General features: G+C 44.9%; 1 protein-coding gene across 1 annotated transcript in view; it reads left to right on the forward strand.

Annotated features, from left to right (window-relative positions):
* The window catches only part of pclob (piccolo presynaptic cytomatrix protein b), a 49,338-nt gene that overhangs the window by 10,479 nt on the left and 20,650 nt on the right, over positions 1 to 18,209 (forward strand). The window contains exons 7-16 of the mRNA XM_086108636.1: positions 43 to 810; positions 939 to 2,060; positions 2,140 to 3,180; positions 3,428 to 3,793; positions 3,938 to 4,507; positions 7,565 to 8,272; positions 8,375 to 14,774; positions 15,116 to 16,680; positions 16,766 to 17,031; positions 17,373 to 18,204. Coding sequence (XP_085964762.1) covers positions 43 to 810; positions 939 to 2,060; positions 2,140 to 3,180; positions 3,428 to 3,793; positions 3,938 to 4,507; positions 7,565 to 8,272; positions 8,375 to 14,774; positions 15,116 to 16,680; positions 16,766 to 17,031; positions 17,373 to 18,204 — 13,638 coding nt within the window. The remainder of the gene's footprint in view (positions 1 to 42; positions 811 to 938; positions 2,061 to 2,139; positions 3,181 to 3,427; positions 3,794 to 3,937; positions 4,508 to 7,564; positions 8,273 to 8,374; positions 14,775 to 15,115; positions 16,681 to 16,765; positions 17,032 to 17,372; positions 18,205 to 18,209) is intronic.

Below are 18,209 nucleotides of genomic sequence, written 5' to 3' on the forward strand. Positions count from 1 at the left end.
TGAACTTACATAAGTAATTGGAGTAACCTTACTTTTTTTTAGGTTGAAGAGTGGCTGTGTCTCACCTGCCAAATGCAGCGTGCTCTAGGTGTGAGCAACCCCTCAGAAGCTGTGACTAACAAGTCTCAAGTACTCGCAAAAGATGTCAGAAGCACAGCTGAACCCGAAAAGAAAGTAAGACTGACACCAGTCTCACCTCAAAAACAACCAACAGCTGGGACAGCAAATCTAACTTCACCTTCTTCGGCTACGAACAAGCCAGATGATCTCAAAGACAACATTGCACCTCCTGTTAAAATGGCTCCACAGGACCCTCAAAACATACCACGTGTCGGAACATCACCAGGCCAAACCCGTCAAGCTGAGCGTAAAGAGAGCAATGCTGCAGAGCCTGGAGGATTTTTGGGTTTTGGTGGCAGTAAAACCCAACCAGACACTTCCAAGCCTGCAGAGTCTGTGACCGGAAAAATGTTTGGCTTGGGATCTTCTATTTTCAGTAGTGCCTCTAGTTTGATCAACTCGACTCCACCAGTTTCACCCAAGATGTCCCCCATGAAACAGAGTCAAACCCCTTCTGTCCAAAAGAAGGAAGAAAAGTTGAAGCGGGACCAAACTCAGATGACGAAAACAATTTCATCTGAACAAACCAAAGAGGATACATCTCAAAAAGTTGCCCAGTCCACCTGTCCGCTTTGTAAAGTTGAACTCAACGTTGGGTCCCAAGATCTACCAAACTATGACACCTGCACCAATTGCAAGATTACTGTTTGTAAGCAGTGTGGATTTAACCCTATGCCAAATGTATCAGAGGTGAGTAAAGATTGCATGTAAGTATCGCAGTCACATACATATACTACACATTCAGATCCATAAATGAGGTTTTCGAATAGCAAGTAAAAGGACACTTATTATTTGTGAATTTCTTGCTTGTGTTATAGAAAAAACAGTGGCTGTGTCTGACATGCCAAATGCAAAGAGCTCTCTCAGATGCAGACACAGTGGAGCCTCCATTAATGAAACCTCTGCCATCACCCAAGAAAGAGATACCAGCTGCTGCAACCGCAAATCGAATTAAAGATACAATTTTAACACAGAAAGCAGATGTGCCGGACAAAAACCAGAAGGTAAAACCAATACCAATAACATTACCAGAGAAAGAAGAAAGCTCAGGCACTGTCTCAGTTCCAACGAAAGATATTAAAACTGTTCTGCCACCTACAAAGGAGGTCCAAATCCCATTGGCATCTTCAGCTCAAGAGAAGCCAATTGAAGGTTTACTTGCTGATATACCACTGACTGATCAAGCTCCTCCTCTCAGGACAGATGTTGAGTTCTCGCTGAGGCAGAAAGACGATCATCCTATATTGAGCGCCCTTGCAACAACTGAGACATCAGATAAGCAAGTGCAGGGAAGGGCAGCACAGTTGGTGGATCGAGTAGTCACAATTGCTGATAATAAAGACCATGTCAAACTCCCAAACAAGGAGCCTAACCTTGTTGAAAACATACTTACCAAATCGGCTCCCTCAACAGTCCAATCAACTCCCGGAAAAGGAATTAATGCCAAAAAATCTCAGGAAGGTGTCTCAAAAACAGCCGACGCAGTGACTGGGAGGATGATGGGATTTGGTTCAACACTCTTCAGTTCAGCGTCCTCTTTAATAACCTCTGCCGTTCGAGAGGAACCCCGCACGACACCGCCAAGTTCTCGTAAAATGTCTGCCCCTGCACAAAGCTCAGATATTGTGTCAGCAACTCAAATTTTACCAGTCAAGCCAAGCCCTGCTGTCTCACCGCTCAAAACATCCATGAAGTCATCTGAAGAAAAGATATCAGAACAACCTCAAACTCAAGCCAAGAAAGCAAACCAAGGTCCACAAGAATCTTCAAAAGTAGAAAACTCCCAAGCTGTTCCCAAGGCAACACAACCTTATTGTCCTCTTTGTAAGGTTGAACTTAATGTGGACTCCAAGGATTTACCCAATTACAACACATGCACTGGATGTAAAACCACAGTCTGCAACAAATGTGGATTTAGTCCTATGCCAAATAAAGCAGAAGTAAGTTATATCTTTTGCATCAAATGGATCACATTTGTTGTTTAAAATGCCAATAATTATATCTATTTTGTGTTGTCAGGGAAAAGAATGGTTGTGTCTCAACTGTCAGATGCAGAGGGCGCTTGGGGCTTCTGAGCCTCTTGGGCTACCACTTATAAAATCTCAACCATCACCGAGCAAAGAAATGCCACCAACCACAGTGGAGAAAGAATTGGCAATACCATCTTCTCAGGAGGATACTACGACACCTAAAGCCATTCTGTCCAACAATGAGTTTGTCGGTGTTGTCACAACCAAAGAAAGTGAATCCCCTGCTGAACCCACCGAGAAGTCAACACACGCAACTGCTTCATTACCTCAAAAAAGTGGTCCTTCTGCAATCAAGAAGACCAATGTTGCATCTGGGTTACGTGAAAACACCCCTCAAGTACAACCTGGATTAGCCCAGAAAGAGCCTCCAGAAACCGAGACCACGACTGTCAAGGTTGCTGCCCCAACAGCACTCGAGGCAGCTAAAATAGCACACCAACAACCCGCAAAAGCTGTGAAATCTCCAGCCAGATCTGCACCAACATCTCAACCTGCAAAACAGGAATCTGGTGGCTTCTTTGGTTTTGGTGGCCCTAAAATGCAACCTACTACACCCAAACCTGCTGAAACTGTGAGTGGCAAGATGTTTGGCTTTGGGTCATCCTTCTTGAATTCAGCATCCAGTTTGATAAACTCAGCAATTCAAGATGAAACTAAAACGACACCACCAACAACACGCAAGACCTCCATGCATGCCTCGCCTAAGACGACACCACCTGCCTCTCCCAAAACATTTCATTCAAAAGACACCAAAGCACCAACTCCCCATAAAACAGAGGGAGAAAAAGTGGACAAACCACAGGTTAAAACAACTCCATCAGATTTACCAGATAAAGCTGCTAAAACTCCAGGCACCAAGGCACCTGTAGACACTCAACGAGCTCCAAAAGCAGCTGAGTCCACCTGCCCACTCTGTAAGGTACACCTTAAGATGGATGGCAAAGGAGCTCCCGAGTTCAACACCTGTACGGAATGCAAAATGACTGTCTGCAATCAGTGTGGGTTTAATCCAATGCCCAACGTATCAGAGGTAAATCTGATTTACATAAACACACATTTCAGTAGCTCACCAGCAGTGGTCACTGATGGTGGTGTGGTATGGGAGTGCATGTGAGTGTGAATGGTTGCCTGTGATTAACTGACAAACAATCCCGGATAGAGTCCACCTCTTTCCCTCAAGTCAGCTGGAATGGGTTGCATGCTGTAAACATTGTTTATCCTGAAATATTATTGCTAGCTCGTGTTACCAAACTCTTAATGTTTTTCTTTTTTTAAAGGCACAAGAATGGCTCTGTCTGAATTGTCAGATGGAGAGAGCACTTGTCGACGCTGAGCCCACAAGCTCTTCTGCAATGAAACCACAGCTCTCACCAGTCAAGATTGCTCCCCCAACATCAGAACAAAAGGATACAGCTGTCCAGCCAGAGAAATTGAAGTTAATAATAAAAGAGGGCAATCAAATGGAGAATAAGGCTCCCCAGGAACTAACACCAAAAAATACTGATTCATTGCAACAAGGTACAATGCCAAAGCCAAAAGACCCTTCAGGTCGTCACCAAGGAAGGGCTCAGGATGTGGCGAAGCAATCACAACGGACCGGAAAACCACAAGAGGAAAATGATTCTATAACCCCAAACCCAGAAGCCAAGGAAGTTGCTGCAAAACAAGCAAAAGACAAAACATCTCAAAAGCCTTCGAAATCCCCAAATCCTCCTGTCAGTTCCACACCAACGGCTGTGTCTACAAGGAGGGACTCTGGGGATGTTTCCCAAACTCCAAAACCAGAGGTAAAGGCCATTGCAGCAAAACCGGCAGATGGAAAACCACCTCAACAGCCTTCTAAATCCCCAACTGCTCCTGTCAAATCCACACCACAAACAGCTGTGTCTGCAAAGGAGCCTGCGGGGTTCTTTGGATTTGGTACCCCTAAAACGCAACCTGCTCCTGCTGCAAAGTCTGCTGAGAGTGTTACTGGCAAAATGTTCGGTTTTGGCTCCTCTATTTTTAGCTCAGCATCCACATTGATTACATCTGCTGTTCAAGATGAGACGAAAACTACTCCCACAGTCTCTCCGAAGATGCCCCCTGCAAAGGCTGCACCAAAACCACAAGCGCCTCAACAAGCCAAACCTGCCTCAACATCCCAGTCTAAAGTAGAGACGAAGCCATTCGAAGCCACAGAAGTAGCAGGAGGCTTCAAAGAATATATTCACAAAGCGGACATATCTACCTGTCCGCTCTGTAAGGTTGAACTCCACGTGGCCTCCAGGGACCCTCCCAATTCCAACACTTGTACTGAATGCAAGATCCTTGTGTGTAACCTCTGTGGATTTAACCCCATGCTTCATACAGGAGAGGTAAGTGCAATAACTTCAAGGACCTCTCTGACTTCTAAGCATTCAACATTATGACCTGATTGAACATTTAGTAACCCCTAACTACTACTGGACACATTATAGTCAGTCACTGTCTTTTATTTGTATTCCTTGCAAGCAGCAGCCACATGCATTATGCACCGCCCACCCAACCTGCTCAAAGTATTCAGATTTCAGGCTATAAAAATAGGCTGTAAAGTGCTCTGTATGTTTTTTTTCCCCCCTGGGATAGTTTGATGAAAAAAAAAGTTGCTGACTTGTTTTTCAGACACCTGGGAACTGGACAAAAATACATAATATTTTTCCTTTATGTCTGTTTGCATTTTTGAGTGACACCAGGAGATAGTTTCCGCCATTGTGTGTAAGAAGTCCAGACCATTCAAGTGCTGCCATTACAGACAGAAACATCGTTCATGTCTTCAGCAGACCCCAGGAAACACATAAACTCTATTAAGGTTGTTGTGCAAGAGCATTAGCGAGATGGGAGCTGATGTCAGAGCAGAGACTACAGCGGGGGCGTAGTTGCCAAACCCCGTGACAGATTTGAGTTGGCAAAGTCATGTGATATGCCAATAAAGCAGACATGAGGCAGATTACGTCAAAGACGACATTACGTTAGAGCAGGAGAGATTTCCTCTCGAGCCATCTGCTCTATTGCTTGGATCAGTGGTAGCACGTAATTCTTCAATTTCTTTTTTATTCTACCTGGGTGGGCATGTAACAACTTTGTGAGCACACTCATTCCACAGACTGCAAATTGCTACTTGCTGTGCTTTCCATATTCAATCTTTCATGTTCAGCTGTAATGTTTTTCTGAGAAAAATGAATGCTAGGAAACACAATGATCATCATTTGATGTACTTGGGAAATAAATCAGGAACAGTCAAATAATAAGAATCCCAAAACATTAGGGCAGCATGATGAACTGGTTTGCATCACAATCAAATTTGTGTTTTTGAGTTTGCATGTTCTTCTCTCGTCACTGATGGTGTAGTGGTACACACGTCTGAGTTGTGTGAGGGGATCGTGGTACCGATTCCCACTCAGCGACGGTGTGGATGTACTTCTGTACTCTAGCTTCCCCCCACGTTGCTCACACATTTGTTTATGCGGTTATTGTCCTCCAAGATACATATTCCGGATATTGTAAACAGTGACCAACCCTAAAATTGAATTCCATAATTATGTAATTGTCATATAGCAGTCACCAGAGAAGGGAAAGCCTCAGATAGAGTGTGGCTGTATGGATGATCTGTGTAACATCGAGAGGTTTTGTACCCCTTCTCAAAACTGCCTGAATACGCCTAAAAACGAGAAGTCACTTATTTTATAACAGGAAAGAGCATGGCTTTGGTCGTAGGTCAGAGGGTTGAAAGGCTTGAAAGATGTGAGTGCCGGGAGCGCACCTCTCCATTTGATCCTTTTGATTGCTCTTTGTACTTCAGCCCATGCCAACAAATAGCCTGCAAAGTGACTGCTGTCCTGATAAGTAGGGCACACGTGTGTCACGCTTATGTCTGTGAGGACGATGGAAAGATTAAGCTCAGCTGAAGGTTTTCATTTACCTTTGGATAAAAATGGTTCTGTATTCAATGTGTGCTCATTATATGAGCCAGAAGAGGAAATGCCACTTGCTGTTCTATCCCGGTGGCAATGTCCATGCTAGCCTTGAGGAACAGATTAATTGTGTTTGAGTTCGAGGAGACTCCTTTATTGGAAAGTGTATTTTTAACTTGCCTGTCTAGGATTGGTCTGGACCACTCGGATTAGCACTAGCTATAAACCTTATATGAATCGCATTGGCTGTCAGCCTGTAGCTATTTTTGACTGCATTGTTGAATAAAGTATAACTATAGTGATGCATGTACAACGTGGATGGAATGTTAAAGGCTGTCTTGAGCTCATTGAGATGCTTTTGTCTCAGTTGCGGCCACTGTAGTCCTCCACCCAACCACTGTGGTGAGTAGGAAGTTAAAGTTGCTGTTATTAGTTTTTATTATTATTTTTTTAAATAAACAAGTTATTCCATTGAGACTTTCTGACTGTTGGTAGGCAAATTTTGCAAAGGTCTCCATGTTTACATTGCTTTTATCATCTGCAATGGTGCGTATTTTAATTAGCTAAATCCTTTATAGCTTCTAGGGCGGCCCGGTAGTCTAGTGGTTAGCACGTCGGCTTCACAGTGCGGAGGTACCGGGTTCGATTCCAGCTCCGGCCTCCCTGTGTGGAGTTTGCATGTTCTCCCCGGGCCTGCGTGGGTTTTCTCCGGGTGCTCCGGTTTCCTCCCACATTCCAAAAACATGCATGGCAGGCTGTTTGGACGTTCTAAATTGTCCCTAGGTGTGAGTGTGGGTGTGGATGGTTGTTCGTCTCTGTGTGCCCTGCGATTGGCTGGCAACTGATTCAGGGTGTCCCCCGCCTACTGCCCAAAGCGGTTCGGAAAATGGATGGATTTATAGCTTCTATTCTTTGGGTTTATATGCCTGACATTGTATTGTTTTTAATGTTTTCAATGTTAATTGTTGTAATCATATATTTCCTTCCCCTCAATAGTATCTGTATTAAAGAAACTACTATTTTTTTTCTTTTTTTTTTTGCAAAGCACTCTCTGTCTATTAGAGATCAGTAGGCCAACACTGTGTGTGTGTGCATGTGCGTGTGTGTACACGGCGGGCAGGAGTTATAGAGTTGTGCTCTGTCTGGGATGCGGAAAGCCAAGCATCTCCAATTGTGCCAAAGGAAAGTCTGCCAGAAAATCAATAGCACACTTGCCACCCTCTTTGGCAGTAGCAGCAGGCAATCACAAATCAAAGCTTTCGTGTCAATATAGTCCAATAGTGTATAGCCTTGAATTAATGTTAGATATTTCAGCTCACAGTGAAGCCCATTTGATTGTTGATTTGCTTGTTATGAGATAACTCTCCAACCTTTGTGAGCACTGAAGGATGTTCTCTCACATACAGTATGTATAAGTGACACAAGTAGCTCATGATGCATTTTAGTGACGGTGTAATATGCTGTGTTTATGTTTTATTCCAGAAACAGTGGTTGTGTCTCAACTGCCACACGCAGAAGGCTTTGATGGGACAACTGGGAGACTCAGGGAAAATCTCTCAACCTTCACCTATATCGGCACCACAAGAGACCCAAGCCATACTTGTTACCAAAAACATAGAGCCCAAGCCAGCCTCTGCGAAGGCGGAGTCTGCAGATGTTATTAAAAAACCACTTAACATGACAACCTCCACCAAGACGGTTCCAACAACAAAAGAGGAATCCCCAGTGTTGGTAACTTCGACAAAGGTGGAACATGAGCCTTTACTTGTACCCAAAGCAGTGAAGGTTACACCTGTTGAAGAGGAAACCAAGCATTTAGTTGAACCTGCAGCAGAACCTGTTCAACCAATGGTGGTCTCTGGGCCTACATTGCCAAGCATAGATATTTCCAAAAGTGCAACAGTTGAGAGAAAAGAAGCAAGTGGGAAAGAAATTCCTCAAATATCAAAATCAGAAATAACAGCTGAAGTTTCAACAGATGAAACAAGGTTGGTCTCATCAGAGCAGATTGCTGTCAAAATACCAAATGATGAAAGCCAGGTTCATGAACAGGCTCAAGAACCATCAGAAGTTCCACAGTTGACACCAACTGACAGCCATAAAGTTGTTGAAATGCCAACTGAAATGAACACTAATGTCACCCTCTTTCCAAAGCCACAATTAGAATCTACAAAGGATTTGTCCATGACAGTAAGAATAGTTTGTTTTTGCATGCATGACTGTGTTTACCATTGCCAAAAATAATCACAAGTGATTTTATTTAAGCGTTTCTTTTTTGTTCTTCTATTTTAGGTGGGAGATGCAGCCATAGAGCCTTTAAAATTGGAAAAATCTCAAGCTGAATTTGAGAACCAAGTTGTGCCCAAGGCATTTCCCAAGACATCCTCTAAAGCTGAAGAAGACGCTCAACCTCATATTTTACCCTTATCAGAGGAACTAAATATGGAGCAAGGGGTGTGCAGTGTGACTAAAAATGACACAGAAGAAGAGAAAATTCTACTGGTTAAGAAGGCTGTTGGAAGTGAGAAAAGGCGACTTAGTTTCCCAGCAATGGAAGAGAGCAGCGGGAGTGATTTCACACCTTCCCCTTCCCCTGAGGTTCAGAGGAGGAGGCTGAAGGTGACCAGTGTGTCATCTTTCAGTGAAGAGATCAAAACGGAAAGTGCTGACTCATCTGTAGAAGATGAAGACTTAATCCGCAGTCAGATCCTTGGTATGGGCGGCAAAGAGGAAATGTCTCTCTCAGAGGATGACAAAGAAAGGAAATTGTCCAATGAAGAAGTTGTCAAGAGAGCTGTGCTTGATAATGCCTCCATGAAACGCAAATCACTCTCAAGCAAACACAGCACAGATAATGAAGGCTCGCTAATATGGACCAAATCCACTCTAATGACGAGCGAGGCAACTAAAAATGATACAATTCCCACCGCAACTTTAAAGAAAGCTATTCCGGTCATCAGACATAGACAAAGCACTGATGAAGAGGTAGAGAGCATTACTGAATCTCTGTCAAAGGGCTCATCTAGCGTGCATGCCTCTAGCTTCACTCCAGGGTCGTCACCTACGTCTGCATCATCGCTGGAGGAGGACAGTGATAGCAGTACGAGTCACAGGAGGATTAGCGGGGACAAACAGTATCGCAAGGGTAAACACAGGCATGCGACCCAGCAACTCCCCACCATCGAAGACTCCTCGGAGGAAGAGAAATCTCGCAAAGAAAAGAGCCAACTTAACGTGCATGGCCGATTGTCACCAAATCAAGGTGCTTCCTCTGCAGAGGATCTTAGACCAGTCGCGGCAAGGGATGACATCGGTAAAACATCTGGTTCTGAGTACTTGGCCAGCATTGAATCAGAGCCAGAAGCAAGACAGGCTGTACAGAGAGGAGGCAAACCATCTCCAACAGTGATACCATACACTCCATCTGAGACATTTGAAGAGAAGGAAACCATTTTAAAATCATTAAAGAGTGCAGAAGAAGCATATGAAGACATTCTCCAGAAGGCCAAAGCTATCTCAGGTGATAGTCCTCCAGGTGTGGAGCCACTTTATGGTGGCATGTCGATTGAGGACTATCTTTATGAATCCTTGGTTGAGGAACCTGAGATAATGATGACAGGCTTTCAAGACATTGAACCAAAACAGGAAATCAGTTCTGAATATTTGAAGAAACTCAGGTCTCCAGAGGAGGTTTATGAAGAGATGATGGAAAAAAAGAGGGAATTGATGATGATCGAACAAGAGTTTAAGCAGGCCCAGACAGCATTGGAATCTGGCTCATCTATCTGTCCTCCAGAACCAGAGACCTGTGTTATAATCATACCCACGGAAGCCATATCACACACTGGAGAAAGCATGACGCCTGAAAGTGGCAGAGCTTCTGATGAAGCTCCAGTCAAGAAGAAAAAACGGCCAGCACCACCACGCCCCAGTGAACCTCCAAAACGAACTGAGGTGACCGTTGTTCCGAGCATGACATCTGGCTCTATAGGTTTTGTTCGACCAATGGTACCTCTTGATCCTGCACTTAGAAAGGCACTTTTCCCCATACCTGATCTCAAAATTACACAGTGTTCATCAGGGGAGGAAGAGGATGACAGTCTACCAGATGAGTATGGTGTTGGCATTTCATCGGACATTACCCCAAGTGATGATTCTGAAAATAAAGATGATCAATCTATAAGCCCACCTTTGTCTGAGAAAGCTGAGATGGAACCGACATCCGTGGTCTGTGAAATCCCAGAAGCAAAACCTATTCCAACTCCAATATCGGCCCCAGAACTGACCACTACACCTTCCCCTGTATCGCCACAGTCACCACCAACTTCACCGGCCTCACCTGATTCCAGCATGGAATCTAATGCCACTTCTTCATCCTCCTACCAAGCTCAAACACCTCAATCATCAGACTCAACTCCTCTGTCTACACCTACAAGTTATTTCTTAACTCAAATCCTGCGTGAGTCTTCACCACTTATGTCCACTAAAGGTGAAGTATCTTCTAGAGAATGCTCTGCAGTTATAGTTGCAATTCCAGATGTGGTGTCTGATCCATCAAAAGTTGATTCAGCCGAACTGGTCCAAGCTAAGTCATCTGTTCCTGTACCTTCAATCTCAGCCTCAGGGGAGACTCCTCCTCCAGTTATAGTTGAAATGCCAGACCTGGTTTCATCTCCCTCTCAAATGCCCACTGAGGTTCCATCGGTGCTACAGGCCTCAGCTTCAAGACCAGAAGATGTCACTGTCACAGCCAAGCCGAGGGCTCAATTTACTGAGTCACCAGCTCCAAGCATTATTCAAGGTTCTGTTCCATCTCCTGCTCTTGTAGCTACTTCCACTGTCACTCCTGTACCAGACCATGAGCCAGAAATTGTCCAGATGCCAGACCTAGTTTCAACTACATCTTCATTCTCAATACAAACATCTACGTCGCAACCAATCACAACAATCACAGCCCCGCCACAACCTAATGTTGTACATTCAGTCCAACCAACTGCCACATCAATGATCCCTGTATCCATCCCATCAACTACAATAGTCAAAAAGAAAGTCCCACCTCCCCCTCCACCTCGGTCAACATCAGTTTCACTACCTGAGCAAGGTGGAGTGAGGTTACCGATCAGGGGCACTCAGCAGGTCTCCACTCTTGTGACTTCCACCATCACTGCAGGAGCCACAGTTGCAGCCCAGCCAATGCAGTCTGTAGTTGTAGATATACAGCCACGAATGGAAGATATGAAACCAGATGATGTGGCTGTAGCTCAAATAGTGACCCCAACGAGAGCAGGGCATGTGGTCATCATAGTGCCAAGTGTGGAAAACATGTCTCGGATTTGCCAAACTCCTCAAGACAGCACACAATCTTCTTCTGCATCTGAGGCACCTATTAGTCAAACAGTCACACATCATGTGGTTAAGAGTACAACCACATTTTCAACATTACCATTTACCATGGTCTCAGCTGTTCCACCACTCCCATCTAAACCTTTTGTGGGAACTAATGTTTTAGAAATGGGAGAAATACCTTTAGCCGAGACACTTCCACCACCCCCTTCCACTTTACCAAAGCCCACTATTTATCCAAAGCCACCAATTCCTACTTCAGCAGCAGGATTCCAGGTTTCTGTTACAATAGCTGCCACTAGTACTTCCTCCAAGGCTCCTCCACCAATACCACCTAAGCCTGTAATAATTCCAGCTGGACTAGTTTTCAGCCACAAGCCAGGAGAACGTGTCAAACCACCTCCTGTTGTTGCAACAAAAGCTGCAACGCTGCCTAGGACCAAAGCACCTCCAAATGCCCTGTCACTTAGCTTGACTCGACCTGTGGAGAGTAAGTCAGGGGCAACATCTCCTAAGTCGCCATTATCTCCCAGACATGCCAAATGTTTGAAAACATATGTCGTAATAACTCTGCCATCTGAGCCTGGCTCTCCAACAGAAGTGATAACAGTGCAGGCACCAATAAGACGAGGATCTATACCAGCTACAAAAGGGCCAGGAGTTCGAACAACGCCTTCAGAGCAGAAAACACCCAGTGAAACATTTTCAGCCCCGGCCACTGTAAGGAGAGCATCTGTACCTGCCATAAGGCATCCACCCTCAATATCCATAGCTTCAACTGTTCCATTAGAAGAAGTGGCACCCAATAATACTGTGGTCTCTAAAGTGCAGTCTGAAAGGGATTACTGTGTGACATACCCTGATCAAGAAATACCAATTGAGGCCCGTAGTGTAGCAGACCCAATAATGAAGCCATATACACCTGTGGTAATGCAGCAACAGCAAGCCATTTATCAGCCCTTGTCATCAACAACAATGCAAGAAAACATCATTAGGGCTTCAACAATAACTGCACAGAGTAAAGCCCTTGCAACATCACAATCTGACTCCTATGTCACTCAACATCCAAAGATAGTCTCAATAGGCAAAGCACTTTCACAAGAGATTTTAGCTGATGCTGAAGTTCCCGTGGCTCAACGACAAACACTGCCAATCCAACAGCCTGTGACACAACATGTCTCAATAGTGTTAGAACCCAGATTAGCTTCCGATGTACTAACTGCCCAAGAAAATACGTGCAGAGTATACGGCAACGCTCTTCGTCCACAACATGAAATTGAAATAGGAAACGCACAACCACAACCAGAAATGGCTAGTGAAACCATTATCACAGAGACAGCACCGAGGTCACCAATGGCAATGACTCAACATCTTCCTGCAGCAACTCATCCCTATTCTGCAGCCGGTTCGAGAATCCCTCAACCATCTGTGATAGAACCACGAAAGGATTATGTCATTACAATACCAGAAATACCAACTTTCCCTCCGATGCATCAAGAGGTTGCACCAGCTCCTGCAACACCTACTCCTGCAAATGAGTCAAATGTAATCTCACAGACAGAGGAGCCTCCTGGTACTTACACGCCTGAAGTCTACGCCACACTTCAAATGTCAGTCATGCCATGTTCAACACCTCCACTTGAGGTCATTGCATTACCACCTGACCCTATGCATATTGCATCAATGGAGGCTGTTGTGAGACAAGCGCCATTGTCATCTATGATACAATCTCAGATGGTGGTTTCAATCCCCCATGAAGTTACAACTGAACAAACTTCAAGTAAAAGAAGGACATCGATATCATCCACAGGAAAACCACCATACAGCACAAGTGAAATGATTACCTTTCCTACAGATTATGAAATGTCTCCCCAGGTTGTCAACACTGGGGCTTTTGCTGACACAAAAAGACAGTCTCTAACAATGCAGCAGCCCTTAGTAATAAGCATGCCAGCTGAAAAAGATATTCCTGGTTGTGTGCATAACAGAACAGATTCATTTCCTCCAGTTGAACCCCCACAGCGATTTACATATTCATCTGACTATGAGCACCCACTTGAGATAATAACCACAGAGGCGTACACAAAGAAAACCTCAATACCTGCCGTACAGGACATCCTACCTGGTGGAGCTGTTGCGCCGATCACCATCACTAAAATTCAGCAAGAGTCCATTGAGAGCCAAGAGATTCGGGGACCTGAGAAGGTTGTCTCTAGTTTGAGTCACAAGTACTCTTCTTCAGTTTCAACGACAGGCCAGCCTGCTGAGATCCAGCCGAACTTAGTCACTCAAGTTGTCACCACAGAGGTCCAGAGAACAACGGTGTCTGTTGTCCATGAAAGGCTTCCACAGCATACTCCAACCAGCATAGCTGCCACCATAACAGATGACAGAAAATACCAACTTAAGCAAAATGAAAAGCTAATCCATCATGGGGATGTTATGGATCTACGCACCATGAAGGTTGGTGCGAAGATGACTGAGCAAGGCATGGATTTGACTCCACCTGAGTTATATCGACAGTCATCCAATGATTCTGTGCGTCAAATCACAGCAGTGCAGCCAGAAATAGTAAATCTTAGTGTTGAGGTTGTCCCTGCAACAACACTGGCTGTAGTAACTGATAGCATCACAATTGTCACATGCACAGCCACCATTGCTTCATACAGCAACTCTCCAGCAGAGAAACCGCTAGACTTGCAGGGGCCTGTGACATCCTCGCCTCTGCCGCTCACCACATACAAACCATGCGAACCAGTCGCACAAATTGTATACAGACCAGTGAATGCCCAACCTGCCGTCGCTGCTATACCATCCACAGCTCAAGACATACCAATTAATCTCTCATATGGATCACTCATCAGAAGAGGCAAACAATCAGTTACTCCTGCGTCAACAGATATCAACAGTGTTCTATCTTTGGAGGCAACAGGTGCCATGGATCTGTCCAACTACAGACCAGTGAGGTCTATGGTAGCTTTATCCGGAACAAGTCCTGAAGTAATAACCTCTATTGTTGAGGATGATGAGACACCAGTTGACCTCACAGCTGGTAGAAGAAGTGTATGCTGTGATGTCATATACAAATTACCTTTTACTGGAAGTTGTAGAACACAACCGCCTGTCACAACTCAGCCTGACAACCATTTGGACCACAGAGATGCCAACCATCAGTATGATGGTGCGAGACAGTATGGTAGCACAGGCATGAATGGTGAAAAAGCATTAATATCTGATGCCAGCCTCAAAGAGGTAGGACTCTTTCCTTATGATCCCAACAAAGACGATGACTACCTCAATGGATGTACAGATGGAGCTATAGACCTCACTGCCTCCAAACTTTCTACTGGTGAGTATCGTGACATTTCTTTTGCATGACAAATCGGATCAATATTCATAGTCACTTTTTATGTTTGCATCCTGTTGCTCTTCTTTTAAGTGTATTGTTTCATTAACTGTGTGTGATTTTTTTTCCTCCTTTTTCTTCATACAGATGCATGTGTTTGCCTGCGTGTGCTCCCGCAATATTTTGGCTTTGCATCTTGTTAGCCAAATGACTTCAAATATGCATGTGCATGAACATGTTTCAAATCCAGATTAATTGGCCTTTAATTCGTAGACAAAATGACAATTTGCAAAATGGTGTTTATTTCAAAGAGTAAAATCTCTCCCCCTGATTTGTTATGGCAGGTAAAGCTCTAGACTACACTATCAAAGCTACTGCAGATTTTGCTGGGGTGATTCCTTCTCCATCTTCTCAGGACTCACTCACTGCGTTTGGTGTCTGTAGTGCTCTTAAAACTTCAGATGGAATAGTTTACTCCTCTGTCTCAGCCCCAGTTCCATCAACATATGCAGTTACCACACAACCTGGCTCCATCTTTAGCACCACCTTGGTGCCCACACAAACAATCCAGAATCAGTATTTGCCCCAACAGTTTGGCTTCATCCCTACCACAGACCAAGGTCAAATTGTTCCCTATGACCCAGGGCTACCAAAAGAGCTTCTCCCCACAGCGTTGGCTGACATCATAACAGGCTATCCAGAAATGTACTCAGATGCCACATTGGAAGCACTCGCAGCTTCTCTAGATGCATTAGCCTCTTCTCCAATATTCCCTGGCTTAGACAGCACTAAAATGGCTCAGTACCAGATGGAGAGGGAGTTTCTAGAGCTAGAGAAACTTAAACAGCTCTGTCTAGCTGAGGAGTTAGAGTGGGAGAGACAGGAGATCCAGCGCTATCGCGAACAGGAGCAATTTATGGTGCAACAAGAGCTTGAAGAGCTCCAGGCTCTGAAACAACAGCTTCTCATGCAGCAAGACGAAGAGCACCATGCTCATATGGTAGCCCAGCAGGAGACATATGCCCAGCAGAAAGAGCAATTGCAGCAAATCCAGCAACTCCAGCTTCAACTCCAGCGCCAGTTAGATGAGCACTATGGTAGCAAAGCTACCACAGCAAACCTCCTTGAGGCCAAGTATGCAGGAGTAGGGGACAGTGGACAATACTGGCCTGTCAAAGATGAGTCTTCAGGCCCGACTGTTGGAAAACATTTAGAGGAAAGTGAGGACCGGCATAATATAGCGAAACGGCTTCAAGACGATCAGGACACAGGAAAAAAAATAATTGACAGTGGAGTACAAACAGACGATGAAGACTCAGCCGAAAAACCGCATGCTGGAAGACGAAAGAAGAACAAAAGAAACATTGATAGCTCAGCTCAGAGTGATGATGAGGACCAAGATGAATGGGATGCTCCTGCAAAGGCTCGACGACGCTCCCGAAAACACAGCAGTGAAGGAAAACATAGTTCAAAGGTGTCCAGCATTGCTATCCAGACAGTTGCTGAGATATCTGTTCAAACTGACCACTCTGGATCTATCAAAAGACCTAAAGTCCAGATGGACACCAAGGTGGAAATAATCAAACACATCTCAGCTCCTGAAAGCTCTCAAAGAGGAGGCAGTCTGAGCTGTCAGACAGATTCAGACAGAAGGCATACACCCATTGAGGTGGGTTACAGCTCACACCTCACAACTGATGCCACGGCGAGGTCGAGAGGTTTCTATACGTCAGTGCCCCCTCTATCGCATGACACATCAGTTGGAGGACAGAGAATGCTGACTGCTGACCCAAGCAGATTTTCCTCTTGCCCTCGGTTGAAGCCTGGTCAGAAGTCCTTCTCTGATCCTAAATCTCTGAATCCTGCCACAGAAGACAGGATGGGTGCCTACTATGAGAATGCATATTCAGTAAGTTATAAAGTTAATTTGAATAATACATTAAGCAATCCTGATTCATATATTGGTCAATTAATTATTTTTCTACATGTTCTAGGGGCGAGGCTCCCCCTCAAGCACAGGTAAGAAGGTCAAACGGACACTCCCAGACCCACCTCCTGAGGATGACCCACTGATGGGACGCTCAGGCTACAGCACCAACTCTGCCCGTCGTCGGCTTGCTCGTAGTACTACAATGGCCCGGGCCAAGATCCTGCAGGACATTGACAAAGAGCTTGATATGGTAGAGAGGGAATCTTCAAAACTACGCAAGAAACAGGCTGAACTGGACGAAGAGGAAAAGGAAATTGATGCAAAACTACGGTGAGATGCTGTAGATTAAACAGCGAACGTTTGCTTTTGCATAGCCTGTGACACAGTCCATTAAAAGATTATGGTTGTCATCCATAATTTTGATTGATTCCATTGCTCTCATCCCTCTTTTGCAATCATCCTCCCTAATCCATCTGCATGATGCCCACACTTACCTTGCTAGTTTATGGGCTAAAAGGCAACCTTGACATCAGTCTGTGAGATCACTCCAAACTCGCACATAGTGTAAGGTATTTGTGTGAAAACCCATGACATTTGGTACTTTCAAAGTTTCAAAGCAATTTTCCTGAATTAAAGATAAGATGATGAATGGTGATACCTTATCATTGCAGGTACCTGGAGATGGGTATCAATCGGCGAAAGGAGGTCCTGCTGAAAGAGCGAGAGAAGAGGGAGAGGGCCTATCTCCAGGGGGTGGCAGAAGAAAGAGATTACATGTCAGACAGTGAGGTTAGCAACATTAGAGATGACCGTAGTGACTGTTTGGAGAGGCCACGCACAGCGCCGCAATCAGAGTTTGATCAGTTCATACCCCCACAGACAGAAGCTGATTCCCAGTATAACACACTCACAAGTCCCTACTCTCATTACGGCCAGTATGTTCCACAGACTCAAACCACTAGCCATTTTACCCAACATAATCTGTTTGAACCTCAGTCCGTTTACCATCAACAGGTTTCTCCGTACCAACATGTCTCAACCCTATCCCTCTCCCATGGTCAGGATCAGACAAGCAGCTACCAGCATGCTCTGCTCTTACAAGGAAAGCAGCGTCAAACCAACCTGTCCGATTTAGAGCCCAAAATCGCCACTAACTATGAGGTCATACGTAACCAGCCTCTAATCATTGTGCCGACCTCCTCAGAAAGCGGCTTTGGTGTGGCTCATCTCGGAGGCAAGTATGGCAGCTTGGACTTGAGGCTAGGGCTCGAAGAGAGGAGCATGGCCTCTAGTCCCATGTCAAGCATCTCTGCGGATTCTTTCTACGCTGACATCGACCACCACCATGCCAGGAACTATGTGCTAATTGAGGACATAGGGGAACTCACCAAGGGGTCCACAGGATTGGGTTCCACTTGCCTGGGTTCTGGATTTAACCTTCCTGATAAAGAGCTATCCAAGGCAGACAGACTAATTAGGGCAGCAGAGGTCAGACGCACAGAGGTACA

This window comes from Hippocampus guttulatus, chromosome 4 (genome assembly GCF_054856545.1).
Source record: "Hippocampus guttulatus isolate MCC_2025c chromosome 4, RoL_Hgut_1.0, whole genome shotgun sequence".
In the NCBI taxonomy this organism is placed as follows: Eukaryota; Metazoa; Chordata; class Actinopteri; order Syngnathiformes; family Syngnathidae; genus Hippocampus; species Hippocampus guttulatus.